The sequence below is a fragment of the Thermobia domestica genome, chromosome 13 (genome assembly GCF_964235325.1).
Source record: "Thermobia domestica chromosome 13, izTheDome1.hap1.1, whole genome shotgun sequence".
NCBI classification, from domain to species: Eukaryota; Metazoa; Arthropoda; class Insecta; order Zygentoma; family Lepismatidae; genus Thermobia; species Thermobia domestica.
The window spans coordinates 118,562,619-118,579,245 of NC_137466.1; the positions used below are offsets into that span (position 1 = coordinate 118,562,619).

The 16,627-nt window shown below is 32.9% G+C and overlaps 1 protein-coding gene across 4 annotated transcripts in view; it reads left to right on the forward strand.

Moving 5' to 3' along the window:
• PIP5K59B (Phosphatidylinositol 4-phosphate 5-kinase 59B) overlaps positions 1-16,627 on the forward strand; it is a 296,829-nt gene that overhangs the window by 240,738 nt on the left and 39,464 nt on the right. For 3 of the 4 annotated variants that reach the window (XR_014128028.1, XR_014128029.1, XM_081736326.1), the window contains 2 exons: positions 2,080-2,266; positions 9,500-9,696. Coding sequence is in view for 2 of the 4 variants with exons in the window: in XM_081736326.1 (XP_081592452.1) it covers positions 2,080-2,266; positions 9,500-9,696 (384 nt within the window). In the remaining 2 variants the exon portion in view is untranslated. The remainder of the gene's footprint in view (positions 1-2,079; positions 2,267-9,499; positions 9,697-16,627) is intronic. The other variant, XM_081736327.1, reaches the window with a different exon arrangement.

A 16,627-nucleotide genomic window follows, 5' to 3' on the forward strand; every position in this document is an offset into this window, starting at 1 on the left:
CGAAAACCTACTACTATTATAATAGGCCTATATGTTGAAAGGACTTAGAAATTATTTTCATGCACAAACTCTCTTATGCCGATTGGGGTCCCGGGTTCGATCCCAGCCCCCGCCAAGTGAACTTTGTGGTGGACAAACACCGTGCTCGTGGGTTTTCTCGGGGTTCTCCCGTTTCCTCCCACTTCCTTCATTCCACCATTTCACTCATCTCTCATCATCACCGTCTCCTTTAGCCTAACCGGCATAACTGTGGGACGTAAAACTCAGAGATTCCATTTTCTCTTATGCCGATGATCACGAAAGCAAATTTTGTTAGTGCTTAATATTCTCAGCTCTTTTTCTACTTTATCAATTTAATCAGTATTTAAGTATACGTTTTTCGTCATAATGACCTGAAGTAGTACTTTTTGTGTCGTTCATATACATGCTCTTTTTAATTTGATAAGTTAATTCCGTTTGAAAGAAGAAAAATTACATACATACATGAAAAATGAAGACAACTTTTTCTTTCCTAACACACAGTTTCTACTGTGCGTTACAATTTCAAAACCAAATAGTAAGCCCGATACAGAGTTCGATTCCCGGCTTAGTTGCATATTTTTAGAATTGCTCTTCGCCATTAAGACACCCTGTTACAAAGTAGCCTACGGGTGATGAATTTCTAAATAATAGTAATAATATCGGCATGTAAAAAGAATTTTAAAAAAAAGTCAAAAAATAAATAAATGGACTGGACTGGAATTCCACAGTTCCTTGGAAAACAATAAAGTTAACTATTCTTTCGTTGGCTTTCGGGGCAGCAATTAATTACATATTTTTAGTCCTTGGTTGGTGAATATTATTCAGATAAGTTGCTATTAGTTAATGGACTTGGAAATCCATAATAACAGAGTTAAACCTGTATGTAATGTTTGAAGTACAGAAAATAAACAAATCTCTTTCACAAATAAGCATATGAGAACTGGTTTTGTTTTCTTACGTGAGATGTTTGTGTGGTTATCACCGTATTTAAAACATTCAAGAAATATTGATCTGTTATATTTTTTTTAAAATGTATATTTGAAAATGATTCAATAAAAATTGACACTTTACTAACATCAATTCAGTATGATTAATTTAAAACAATTCTAGACAACTACGTCGTGGAAAATGTAACTACTAAATATAAAAATATTCTGTTTGAAGTAGGTGAGTGATAAAATTGATAATTCATAGTTCGATTGCGAATATATAGAGCTGTTATTTGTCTTGCTGCTTGTATTTGTTTTGCTAACGTTTTAAATGGAACTTTTGAAAGAAGCTTGTAACAATCACAATAGGACATTTAGTGATGTTACAGATTGCGACAACATAATTACCAAATAATAGTTTGCTTCGTGGTAGTGCACTATAGCATACGTTTTTATTATTTATGCATTGCATTCTATTTTCAATTTCATAATTATTATGAGATTAGTTGCTGTTCATATATATATTTACATTTTACTTTGGTTGTTTTCTTTCGCAGTAAAACAGCTAATTTATAGTTTGATTCTTAATTGTTCGTTTTATATATAAGTCAACTAACATGCTTGAAATAACTCAGTAAGAACTAGTTTTTTAATGTATGTATTTTTAAATTAAAAACATATCTGATAATATCAGTGTACGAATTTATATTTTTCTTACCTTTACAATTTGCATTTTAAGTATACGAAGAGCCAAGAATATATTCGGTATTGTAACTGTATTTTTTGCATTTACGTGCTACATGACTTTCTAATTAAAGAATGTAACATTTTCCATATAGTTTCTAAGTGCCGTTTGTAACGTAAATGGTAAGTTTCTTGAGAAAACATTCGTTCTGATTCGATGTAGTTTTGTCCACTTGTTCTAAATCTTTAGAAAGTAATAATACTTCTATAAATATCAAAACTTCTTAATTGACAGCCTTCTGTTCTTTGAATTAATGGATATTAGCCTTGACCTCTATTTTGTAGGTGCTTAAAGATGTATAAACCTATCCAATTTTTGGCTATTTAACTAACCATTTTTTGCCAGTTTGTAGTATTACTGCAATCATTACCCTCCTGCTTCTAGGACTAGTGGGTACCCCCTCATCTTCCACCCCACCTCCTGCCTTTGAGGATGCTATGAAAGGTGATTTTTTAGACGCCTCATCCCCTAAGCACCGAGTAGGATCTGGTTCCAGCCATGTGGCACATGTAATAGTGACGAAATCAGGTCGTAGTGAAGCGTATCGAGACGAACGAGTGGAAACTGTGAGGTAAGAGTATTTTCAGCTTTGTTATATGTTTATTATTATTATTATATTATTATTATTATTATTATTATTGAATACAATACTTCAGTTCAATAGTCATTTGTAGAAGTTAACAGACAAATTGGAAGTTAGATAATTAGACAGTACTCAATTCCTGTTAAAATCTAAATGTAATTTTTTTTTTTTTTTTTTTTTTTTTTTTTTTTTTTTTTGTCTTGATAATTTTCGAAAGTTGATAGTAGTGAACAAGTTCCAAATAGGAAACTGAAGTACTGTAAAAAATGTGATCTAAATGTTTCTCTTACTGAGGAAGTAATATTTGGTTACAAATGGTAATTGTTCATAAATATTTTCACTTGTTAGTGTTAAATGTGTTCCAACTAAAAGAATAGATTTTCGTGTCCTACGATTGGTCATTTGAAATCTGTAGTTATTTTGTTTTCTTAGCAACAGTGTGACCCAGTACATATTACATCGAGAAAATTTTTGCTAAGACAACTCATGGATACAATAATTTGATGTATTGAAAACTAAGACATCTATAAAATATTTTTGAAGACGAAGTTTTTTTCCATGTTTCCCTTCGCGAAGTGGCTAACGTACGTGTTACGAGCTCGAGCCTCGGTGCTAGTACTAAGCCTCGCATAAAAGCTAATAGTAGTTCGGATCTTAAATAATTGAGTATGTCTTCTTTCGTATGGCGTCGGTGCTGAAAAGTAACATTGAGCCACAATGAGTCAATTTGTATTATATCAACGTTATCAATGTTGGTATTTGTATCAACGTGAGGAAGTGATTATACACTACGGGTGAGTCGTGTATGCAGTCAGCTTGTTCACTTCTTGTACTATTGTCGCATTTATGTCCGTACACTTTGTTTTTTAAAATAATATTTTGTCACATTATGTTCTTAGAATTAAAATGGCGTGCATCGTGCCCTAATTTAAATCCATGTAAAACTACTAATGTGAATCTTTTTCATTTTTTTTTTTTTCTTCAGGAGATTAACATGCTGGAATAGCTTCAGAGTATTTTAATCGTACAGCTGTCTGTTAATGAAAAGATGTACCTTTCCATTTATAATAGTTCCGTATCAATATATTAATTAGTAAACATAAAATTTACTCTTCTAGTTGGGACACTCAGTAAACGTGGAAAATAATATTGAATAAATAGGCAGAATAGGCATTGCACCTCCTGCCTTAATAATACTCTTCTGTTTCTATTCTTTTATCTTTATTTTAACAGAAAGAAAATGTTCTGTTTACTCTTAATTTGCCAACACTTCTTTGCAATTCTTATATTTCTTTAGTCATAGAACTCGCATCTATCACCAATCTGCACTTTTTAAGACAACTGGAGTTACGTTGATGGATTACAAAAGGTATTGTAAAAGTTGCAAAGCTAAACGTTATTGTTGATTTTGTGTTTGTCACATAATCTTTTCGAGCCCATGATATGAAAGATATTCCCTTCCTGTTCAACGTTCGGAAAACAATACTACTATGTTCCTTCTAGTACAAGATGCAGAACTAACATTGGATTAATTGGTACATAAATGCGCTGGAAAAACTTCACAGAGACGAAGAAGCAATATGTTTATGTCTGTGCTGGACCACAAATTATATTGTGTGCCGTTTAGAGTAACGCCTCTTTACTCTAACATACTGCTACACCCGTCTTTGCCATGCAAATGTTGGCTAGAAATTACCGAATGCTGAGAGTATTGTGATGTGCTGTATTGTGACAAAGCAGCCACTACAACTCCCGTCTATTCTCTCACACTCCATAGGATCTCTTTGTAAACGTTCTGATTGACTGTCTGGGCGCGTGGCAGGAAAATATTGTGCAAGATACCTTCCACATAGAAAATGTAATCAGTATGACTGCCTTGCTTTGTTCGGGCTCGACGACGAAAGAGATTTCCAATGACAGCTCTAGCGCTTAAATTCTGATCATACTCAAATACCGCTGTCTCATCACCAGTAACGACTATACAAAGCAAATATCTCCTACTGGGAAGTGATACACCATATTGCAATGGGATAATAATAAGTCCCTTGGACTCAGGAGTATTGGGATCTCAACACGAAAAATTGAGGTAGACTAGAAACCGTCTGGACACTGACGGAACTGAGTCGACCCACAGTTATCGGGGAGAGTTAGTATCTGTTAAATGATCAACCTACCTACAACGTCAATGATCTTTCTAACTACATTCACTCAGTGGCATCAACCTTATATGCAGACGATACAAGTATTGTCATTACAGGTGAAAATTATGACACACTACAACAGGAAATTAAAAACATAAAAAATCAATTACAACAATGGTTTACTTTACACGGTTTAAAAGTAAATACAGAAAAATCGGTGGCCATTTACGAAACAAACATATGACATAAATGTATCAATCATGAATTCTGACTTAAAGTATGTAAGTTCAACAAATTTCTTAGGTTTTCATATAAGTAATACTCTTACCTGGAATAATGTTGTTAGCACAAAAACGCAATAAGGTTTTCTATGCCTTGAAAGTTGTTAAAAATATTATGGATATAAATTGCTGTAGAAGCATTTTTTTGGTATTTTTCAATCTTTGTTAATGTACGGCATTATCTTCTGGGGAAATGATTCAAGAAGTAAATTAATTTTCTGTATTCAAAAAAAAAAAAAAAAATAAATAAATAAAAATAAAAATAAAATAAAATAAAATAAAAATAAAAATAGAAAATAAAAATAAAAAAACAGTATTAGCCAATGCGAGAGTAAACGAACCATGTAAAAAACTTTTTATAAGACTACAAATATTACCACCGCCATGTCTTTGTGTTACAATTATTAATTTTCACTCGCCAGAATCTTAATACATTCTTTTTCAATAAAGGAAACTTTCACTATCATAATACTAGATATAGGGAAATCTTCACATTCAAAATCACCATACATCACTGCTTCAAAACGGTCCCAAATACTTAGGTCCAACATTATACAATAACCTCCCTAAAGATATTCGTAACGTTGAGTCAATGAATGTATTTAAATCAGTTACAAAGAAGTATCTGTTGGACAATTGTTTTTATTCAGTAGATGAATACCTGTCTGCTAAATGTAGCTTGTAGATTGTATAGTGTAATTTTCTCATATAACATGTCTCATATTCTGTTTCGTTATTGTTTTTTAGTATGTAATAACTACTTCTTTGTATCTTATTTATTGACGTGTCCGATTCATACGCTCGTTTTACTTCGAGCTTCATGTATGATATGGATGAAAATAAAATGAAATGGCCATGTCCATTTACTCAGGCATCCTTTATCAGTAATTGGTTCCAATAATGGACGGTGAACCTCTACCGTATTACCCCTTCGTGCAGATCTAGTGATTGCACCTGGTCCCGGATTCGATTCCCGGTGGGAGTGCACTAAAATTTAATTTCACAATTATTCACTTTCATTAATCATCCGTCTCCTTTAGCCTTAAGGGCATAATCCTGGGACGTTAAAAACTAAAAATTTCTTATTTTGATTTCTCCCGTATCTACAAAAAGACAGGACATTAACACCTTGGCCTGCCCCTTCCCCCGCCTTACGATTTGCACTTTCCAGCCATTGTCTAGTAGCTACTGACTTCTGATGTTTTATAGTCGTGACTTACTTGTATCAACCATTGAAAGTGTCGTGGTCTGAGAACAAGAGAGATTCTAACATTCAACGCAGCGGGATTGGTACAGTTGTCCAGACGTTCCCTAAACTCACGAGGCGACTCTTCTAAAAGCAGTAGATTTAAGGTCCAGATGTCACCGTCTACATACTAAATCCGCATAAAAATAACATTGTCGGTCTGTTGAGGTGCGTATAACACGTAGAAAGGTGCTAGAAATTCAATTTTTACTCGTATTGGATTTATTGTTGTTCCTCTAAATAAAGGAAATCAGTGGATAATTTACATGGTTTGTTTCACCATTACCGGTGTCTAACTCTTCAACTTCTTAGCTCAAGTGAAATGAATAAATCTCGTATATTTACGTAATGTAAAGCAAATGTAAATTATTACATGAATTTCTGTGCAGAGACCTAATAATTGAATTTAACTACTGATCTTAAGACATTCGTATTCAGACGTGCTTTGAACCATAATGCTCAATATGTACATTCAAAATCAGGTACTTAGATAGCAATTGTCTTCAGGATTCGTTTAATAACATGAAAATTCGTTACAGACAAGCAGAAAAGGTTATTACAAAAATAAATAAATAAATTGCGCAGGAAACTGAGAAAGGTCGTTTAGGTTTGTGACTACGCTGTACATTCGATAACATACGTGTGAAATTAACAATTCCACTATATATATATAAATAGACAACTTCAAAACGATATAGTTTATTGAAGAAAGAGCCTCTGTTTATGAATTTGTGTTCTTATTTATGTATTTTAAGGTACACGAGCAAGTTCAAGATCCTAAAATTTTTTCACTGTACGTCTTTTTTTTTTTTTTTCCCTCTCATGGATATAAATACGTACATCAGCTTGGAAAGCACTGCATTAATCATTGCCCCTTCGCTTGAGTAGTGGCTATTGCAGTGCCGTCGGTGCAGGAGGTTTTGGGTTCGATTCTTATTGGCAAACATCGAACACACTATAGGGATTTAGATACCATTTTAAACTGTAGGTCTTGTCCTATGTTGTTTTGCTGCTGACAAGGGACAGAAATACAAATAAATTAATTCATTCAATTTGTTTGACCATTACTCTTGTCGGAAATACCAAAGTGTGTGGTATTAACAATATGCATATTTATTAATATTATTTCTCTTCTGTCTGTTATGTTTTTGACTTGTTTGCTTGTTGAGAATGTTAATGAGTGAATACACGAGAGGTAATAAATTCTTGGTCACATTTTTCACACATGTCCTCAGTTTTAACCTCCTTTCTGTTATTCTTTGATTCTTGTTACTCGTTATGTTGTTTTTATATTCTTGTTCTATTAATTTACCTTCAGTATTAAACATCTGTCATAAATTGTCATGCCTTTCTTGTACCCTTTTATCTCACCGATTATTATTATTATGTGAACAATAGAAGTGCTATTAGTAGCTCAGATTATGTTCTGCCTGCATGTGTTTGTGTGTATAATATGGAATTTAAAATGCTTGATACGAATATTTTTTAATACTGCGTTTCTGTTTTTTTTTTTTTTTTTTCTTTCTTTCTTTAAAAAGAGTCACTAACGAATAATAGTTTTAATATGAACTGTTACGTGTTTAATATATGTATAATAAGTTAGGTATATTTAAATACCTGATAGAGTACTTAGATACTGTATGCTATAACATCATCTATATTGTACAAACATAATTTGGAAACAATTTACAATTCACGTAATTAAAATCAGAAATAGGTCTAAAGACCAATTTAATACAATAAATAATGGATTTTAACAAGCAATAACACAATAAATAAACTATCTGTTAATTTCTCAACGCAAAATACATATTTGGATTTTTAAACTTATTTATTTTATTTTATTTTTTTCTAAAGTTTGTATGAAGATCGTCCAGAAATTTGTGTCAGTTTTCGAAATGAAAGGAAAGTGGGAAACATTTCGCTTCAGAAATGTTATTTTACATCTATGTAACTCTTGGTTGATTTCCCTCGTATGAACTCTGGACATAATCATAGTTTCTGTATTTTCTTGTCATGCAACTGAACAGCAAATTCATTTAGATTCATTAGAAATTCATCATTCATTAAGACTATGTGCTTCCTTTAGCTCTGCCTTCTCTCACAAAATGTACCAGATTTACTGTATAAAACGAACAAAAAAAAAAAAAAAAAAAAAAAAAAAAAAAAGGCCAGTATGATCCTAATATAATTCAAATGTAGAAGTCCCATAAAATCAACAGAAAAAGAGAACAGATCGTCAAAGTTTCAATCAGAAACTTAGGATTCATCAATTGAGTTTTAGTGGCTTTCACTATTTATATGAAATTGAAGTGTCTTTTGGGACCTTTTTTTTTTCTTTTTCTTTGAATGAAACATAGTTTAAGGAAGCAGATATTACTTTTCTGAGTGGGACTGACAAGGACGGGAGGGAGGGGGATATAGAATGTCTCTGAAGGTATGATACCTTTGTCAATACGTAGGAAAAAATAATACCTAAGAGTATCCCTTCATAATAGGCGAATAAAATAATTGTCGCGGCCGCTAAATTAACATAATCGGGTCAGGAGTGAGATGATTTGTTTTGTAGTAGAAAATAATGTGTTTCAAGGCCGCCTAGAGAACAGTGTATCGGATTATTTTCTACAATCTTACAAACTGGTAATAGAAGAATTGCAAATGGAATTGCAACTTAATCACGCCTTGAATTTATTCACAGAAGAAAGCAGTATAAAATAGTTGCTTAACAGAATTACATCGTTGCTTACCATAAATGCACGATGTAGACACAATGGGACAGTATCTATATCAGGCATATGTGGCTGTTATTCCGAGAAATGATTAGAATTTAGAAAACTCCAACTAATAATAAGAGAGTGAACATGCTGTTTAACTTGCTATAGGACCCACCCAGAATTAACACCATCCTGGGAGTCGTGGGAACAAGATGATAATCACCTATTATCTCCCACTTCGAAATCACGCTGTCCGTTTAATGATGCTTGTATAAGTTTCACATATTCCTTTTACATGTGCAGATTATTTCCATTGAGAAACATTGTTTAGATATGAAAAGACGAATGTTTCTGCTTGAATGCAAAAATTTGCAGATGTAAAGAGTAATTTCACTGTTGAAACTTCTGATTTGGGCCTCTATTTCCGACCCTGACAACCGTCAAAGTAATATTCCGTACTACAAAACCCAGCTTTCAATGTTGTAATATACATGTGAATTAGCGGTCCTCGATTGTTGCATTTAGTTGCTCCTATAGATGTAAAATAAAGTTTTGTTAAAAAGTTTTCATTATAGTTTTTTTTTTTTTTTTTCTTTAACCTTTCCCTACTGGACGATCCTCATAGTTTGAGCTAAATCTAATAGAGATAGAACTTCAATGGTGATAAACTTAACCTGTTACCAAGGATTTGAAATTTGATACGAAATTGCACGTAACAAAGTAAAGAAGGAAAATCTAAATAAATCGAAAAATTAATAAACATTGGCTACATGAAAGGCAGTAAAGAACAACTCAAGCAGTAACTTCTGCTTTTATAGTTATATATTAATTTCTTATAGCATATCTGATGTACGTTTGGAATCCAAACCGGAAAATAAGTCATCTTTGAGTGTTGAGTCCAGTAGTTCTACATCTGGTTTCAGTTCAACAATACGGACGATGACATGGACACCTCCAGCCTCTGTGGAAGGTAGCACGCCGACATGGACTGAGGGTACGCCTTCCTTCACCGAATCCTCCAGTAGCGGTGACCTAGGTATGCCTGTACTAACACCATTAACATATAATAATTAAATGTTATTCTTGCTTGCTGTATTAATAAGCATAATATAATCCATATAAATTGGGAGAGAATATAATTGTAGAAAGCTTATAGTTGGGAATAATTTCAACCTGGTTGAGGATTGGTATTTCGTACTTAGTGCATGTATCTTTCCAGCGTCCATTTATTAGGTGAAGTAAAGTATTAGAATGATAGAAAATGTAATATTTACAGACTATAAATATCTCTTTCTAAATTGTATTATTTTTCTGGATAGACGTAAAATTACATCCATTAATTCGAAAGTTTTCTCGTTCGTAGCAGACATGCTAATTTAATTTTGTTTCTAATTCCGTCAAATTTCACAGTTTCATAAGCCGCCTTAAAATATGTAGTAAATCGTTTAGTAAGCTTCTAGATTTATGTAAGTTGTCAAATAACAGCAGTTGAATATCGTTGGTGATGGGGTAAAAATACAGAATTTTGGAACAAGTTCTTTATAGAAAATAGTTGTGATAATATAGTAAAAGAGTACTATAAAACTCCATTTTAGAAAATCAGCGATAATTTTATTATAAGCTGATAGGCACAATATTAGGTTACATTTTTGAAATATCGTTTCAGGCACAAATCTGAAATCAGACGCAGAAAAAAAAAAAAACTTATTAATAAAAATTTAACACTACTAACATACACTAAAATACTAAGATATTCAAAATTTGAATATTTAGAGGAGCATGCTTCTATTATTTAGCATGTATAATTGTAGCTTATATTTAATAGGAATGGATTGAGGCTTTTAGACAATAACATATTGAAAGTGATAATGGAAAAAAATATTTACTTATATGTGAAGTACGTGCATGATAACGGACCTATCGTGTCTTTGTATACTGCACAGCAGCAAAAGCACTTTGTATTAAGGAGTTTTCAAAGAGGCAGCAGCCCTCCTTGGACATCCTTAAGCATTCAAAAACTTGAAGTAATAGTTTAACGTAAACAGTGTCCCTTTTGTGATGCTATTTCCCAGTGATCTCTGCAATGTGTTTGTGCAGTGTTGTATGGTGGTGAAATTTTAATTATTTATTTGGATTATCTTTTTAAAGAATTGTATTATATGTGGTAGTAAACATTATCGGGTGATGTGTGTATGTAACATTATGATTTCTTCATAGGAAAAGTAATTGAGTGCATACGTAATTTATTTGTCCATCAGAAGGTTTTTCTCTTAAAAACAGGCGAGGTAGTTTCGTATAGGTTTGTATTATATTTGATTCTAATAGTGTTACGTTAGTAGAATAATTTTATTATTTTGTAGACAGTAGCAATCAGTAGTATTTTTGTTCGTTCGGTATTTTGTGACATTATATATTACATTAATACGTATTTGTTGAACTTGAGTATTACGTATATTGGGGAGAATACTTCTTTATGTCATTCAGTTCAAATAAAGATTTAAGTTCAGGCCTACAAATACCTTAGTTGTTTTTCCTCCAGGCTATATTAATTCACAGGCACATAACGTTTATGCAACAATGCTCCTAGGACGTCGAGATCGTAGCATCTCTCGAAAGAACTAATAATACATACAGACGTTAAGGGTAACACATTACTCTCATCACAGTAACAAAAAATCGAATAATTTTAATTACGCATATTTCAGCAGATGGAATTTTCAAGCCCTATGAAAATACTGGTTCCGAAAATTTGCTGACACGCGCTAATGAAATGAAGAATAAGTTCCACATCTTAGAAACTTCAATAGTGATCCTTGCACTTGATTTTCTTGTTGATACTTAAACAGTTCGAGTTCCATAATCATTGTATTATCTAATCGATAGATATAACACGAGTAATCGATTTGCTATTGACTCTAAACGATATTTCTGCGATAAGAATAACCTCCTTTCCTTAATTGTTTATGAAGAGTTGGAAATTAAACAAATTAACCATTATCCGTAATTTTTATAAACTAGAAGTGATTTCGAAAGATGCACGATAAATCAGAGTCGTAGTCTTTTGAACTCACTGGTAATCGACGATTTCGCTGATCATCAATTGGTGAAAAAAAATAAATAAATAAATAAATAAATACAAAACGGCACTTGCATTATTAGCACGAAGAACTTCGATGTGAGTGACAGAAATCACACGTGAAAGATGAATGAGAATATGCTGTTACCATAATCTCATCGTCTGCGGAATTTAATAATAATAAAAAGATTGGAAGGAAAATGGAATATAGTGAGCAAATTCTAGGTACTATCATTAATAAGATTAGTTTACTCCGTAGATAAGTAAAATATTGTAGTTGTTCAGAATACGTTTTGTTATTACAGAATATAGTTGTGTATTTATAATTTCCAGTAGCTTTGATAGTCTTAAAATGGGGACTAACTTTCTTGTATTCAACGAATGCGCTTTAATCGAAATAGCTTTCTGATTAGAATTATAACTTCGGACTTACTATTTGCATTAATGTAATTTACTAACTGTATCCAGATTGCGCTTTCAACAAAGTTTTCGGATTTGCTTCTGAATATTATCCTGATTACGAATAGCGTACAAAATTCCTGCATCAATTTAGTGTATTTATGTAATAAATATCCGAATAACCATACTGCCAGCGTGCTACAACATTATTGTAACACGTTAAAACACCTTTTGTAAATGATACAGAATTCTGTATAATTAGATATTAAGGTGCCTTCATAACGTAGTTAGTAATAAACGTTGTACCAGGTATCTAATCTGCTGTATATAGTAAAATGGTAGGAGTAGGACGTTATGTTTCACCACTAGAAGCAAATTTTAAGGAAGAATTCAATACGTTTAAGAGATCAAATATACTATTACATGATGTAAGAATTTGCAGGAAGGTTGTAAGGTTAGTATTACACGTTTGATTTATCTGTACGTGCGGCAGAGTTACAAACTGATTTCTTTGTTTACAAGTCATGTCAGTCACATGGTAGGGTTGCCAGAGGTAGTTGTTTTACTTGAAATTTCTTTCGTGTGCAGTTTTCCAAAAAATGAAAAGGATATGTTGAACCAAATTAAGTTTAAAGGTAAGCTGTCGTGTATATATACTTTTTAAGTCGGTATGCGCTGAATACGTAGAACTATTTAACATGGAATCAAACAGTAAAGCATGTAGATGGTGCAAACTTAATTTTACCGTATGAAATTAGCACTTAAAAGAATATTACACTGTATATAAAAAATAATTTAATACGACTAAGCAGTGGCGGAGTTGTTAAAATATCATAGGATTAATAAACCCATGTCCAAGAAGCACAGATAAGCTATATATATATAAAATATGCCAATGCACTTACCATGCGTCACCGGCTGAAATGTTCATCGCATGGTCTGATAAACTGTAATGTGCTCTTGCAGCTCGCGTTAAGTATTTTATTTCAGTACACAGAGGTGAACCGAATTGTAGGGAAGGCAGATAACAAACAAGTCTCATTCTTTTAGTTTTCTTTATAGTCATACGGGATGAAAATACTTGAGAAACTAGTTAACAGGTAGAAAGAAAAACTCAACTTACAACCGCTACAATCCAAGTAGGGCTATCTATAATTAGATGTAGCACGTTTAACTGGATGATGCGTGCTCAGTGCATCAGCCCTCAGGTGTCATTTTTTCTAAGTTTCAGAAGCTAATTTTGCTAATTCACGTAGTTCCTCAGTTGTCATATTATGAAAAATATAAAACGAAATCTTTTAGTTTTACCACGCAGTGGTGGTTGTCCACGACAAGACACACTTCACGCGAGCTAGAATCAAGTCAGGACCCTCGCCACAGGAAGAGAGCACCCATACTACACCAACTCTTCATGATAATGGGTCAACACCGGAAAATGTTATTGATTTAATTGGAAGTACAACCAGAGATTACGAAATCTCATGCGCTATCAATTCGGCTAAGCATGTCAAAAAAAAAAAAATAAATAAATAAATAAATAAATAAATAAATAAAATCTTTTTTTAATACTCTTACTCGTACAAGCAAATAGTAAGTTTTGATGTTTATGCCGACGAGAAAGAGCCCATTCTCCTAAAAGAATTCGGTACACAACTAACTTGTTGAAATCTTGAGTAGGGTTAAAGGGGTCTTCTGCAAAATTTATTTATTTATTAATTTATTTATTACATGACTGTACAATACTTGAGATAAAGTATGAGAAAAGTCGTATTATCGAAGATCAGAAATGGAATATACTGTATATTAGCAGAATCAATTTTTGATACCACTATACAAAGAGGAGGTAGGTTTTAAGCCCATAAGCCCCTTTTCTACGCCACTGGTCTACAATGTAGGTTTATTGTTGAATATAATATACCGATTTTTATAACAGTTATATCTGCCGCATAGGTAGCTATTTCTGTTGCTATATTAAATATATATGATACTACTTTTTCTTTCTTTTCTAAGTTTTAACACTATATGTAGTACTTCCAGTACTAGAATTCATTACTTTCTGTGGTGATTTTCTGTTTCGTTTCCACTTTATACTTCTAATCACAATAATCACTTTAACAATATTATAACACAACAAACCAAGAAACGGACTGCCTGTATTGACTTTTAGTGCTCTTATGTTCTGCACAGTTCCTTAAACCAATATAAGCATATGAACACACGACAATGACTCCACAAAACAAATGCAGTGGCTCATCAGGCAGATTATAAAAATGTAATTGCTGACAAATGCTGTAAAGTACATTATGAATAACTCAGATATGTCAATCTTACCTTGTATTACTATTAGAACTTAAAGTAATACAACCTGAAGATCTGTCCTAAATCTGAAGACTGTCCTAAATCTGAAGACTGTCCTAAATGTCAACAAAAAAAAAAAATTTTGGACCACAAATGGGAAGACATTATTTTCAAATAAATGAATCAACTTCTGTTTTACTTAAATTTGATAAATTGTAAGGAATTTACAGTTGAACAGACAAACACAAACGCCGATTACACTGACCAACAAAATTTGAACTTTTTTTATGTTATAAGGGGAAAAAATGGGTTTTTCTGACTTACTTTTTGTGCTGATTTCAAATATTTTTACCGAACGTTTCCATCACCCAGGGTTTTCAAGTAACCATATGAAAAACTTTTTTCTTGTCTATTCTTATAGTATTATGGTATCTTAGCTAGAATTATATTTATTCATCTAAAATGTATGTGAATTGGATTTTCGACTATATCTTGCTTGAGGAACAGCTCTCTTCAGTGTCCAACAGTAGGCTGTCAACAAATTTGGACATCATGTACCCTGGTAGCACCTGTGCATTTCCGCGGTGAAAACGTTTTCCGTGTTCGTTGCTCAGAGCCCCTAAGTTTTCAGGGAAGAAATCGAACGTGGAAGTGCAGAAAGTTTATTTTTAAATTCATATTACATCGAATTAGCTTAATTCTCAGTCATCTCACTGACAAGTTCTCTCTAGTTATCAGACCTGAAGTTTCTTAGGAACTTTGTGACAAGTTTTTTGAAAGATTGTCATGCAGCTGTTTCTTGCATATTTAAGTGGTTTTCAAATTGCGTATCTTTCATCAGTTCCCTTATTTGAAGGCCAACAAATATTCCTTCTTTTAGTTTAGCTTCACTGATCCTTGGGAACTTATTTTTCAGAGAGCGAAATACACTGCCATCGCGATCCATATATATAAACAAGTGGTTAGCGAAGAGCATTTTCTTGTCCTGGGTGACTCTCTCTTTGGCTAGTTCTTTTTAATATAATGATTACATTTATCTCTGCTATTCCACTTGCACAAGAAGCAGCAAAATTTAGTATAGCCAAGCTGTCACCCAATTAAGATGGCTATAGCTTACAAATCCCCCACATATCTGCCAAGAAAAATTGTCATACTTGATAGCGCATAGTAAGAGCTTCATATTCTCATAATTTTACTTTAAACCAACTTCATGGGCTAAAGGAATGGCTGGATATATGTTTCCATTATGAAGTAACATTCCTTTCAAACGCGTTTTTGAGGAGTCGAATAACAAACGCCAATCCTCAGATGTATACTCAATATCCAGTGACTGGAACAAATTCTCAACATCATTGCAGAAAACTAGGTCCTTCTGTTTAGAAAACAAATGTTCAAATTCCTTTTGGCGTTAGCGGAATAAAAACTTACTTTAGTGTCACCCTGCAATAGCTTCTATCCTTTCAATCTTGAGGCAAGTAATTCTGCCTTGCTTTTATTTAAACCAAAATCCCGAACTACATAATTTAAATCCTTCTGTGTTATAAAGTGAGGTTCATTTACAGCATCATCCGCAAAATCTGAATCATTCTGTAAATTCATCCTGAACATCAGGAAATTCTTCAGTCGTTGCTATGTGATCTGCTGGAATTCGTATGGGACGTCCTGGCCCATGAAACACCGGTCGAATTGCTGAATCTAAAGATGGATATTTAACAGTGTGTCTAGACTTCGAACTTATTCCAGATATATTTGTCAAGCAGAAGTAGCAGTCTGTCAAATGATCCTTAGATTCGCGTCGTATCATAGGAACAGCAAAAGGCGTATAACATGATCCTTTCAACCAGCCAGTTAATAGTGTTACACATTTAGCACAACATATTTCCGGAGTCCATGTCTTGTTCTGGCCTATTTTGTTGTAAGAATAACAGTCATATGCTCTTCTTATTAGAGGAGTAAACTTTCGCTTCTGCGCTTTGAAAGTCAGCTCATCACACGCGTAACATAAGTTGTTTCTAACATTAACACACTTTCGAGACATGTTTCTTATACAATCTACACATTTTTTAACTACTCTGTAAATTGCAATACTAAGGAAGGTATTACACACTTCTATCACAAATCAATTGATAAGGAAAGATAATACAGAATTAGCTTCTTTCTGTTAAGAAATCTTCCATTCATCTGCGAACTTTAC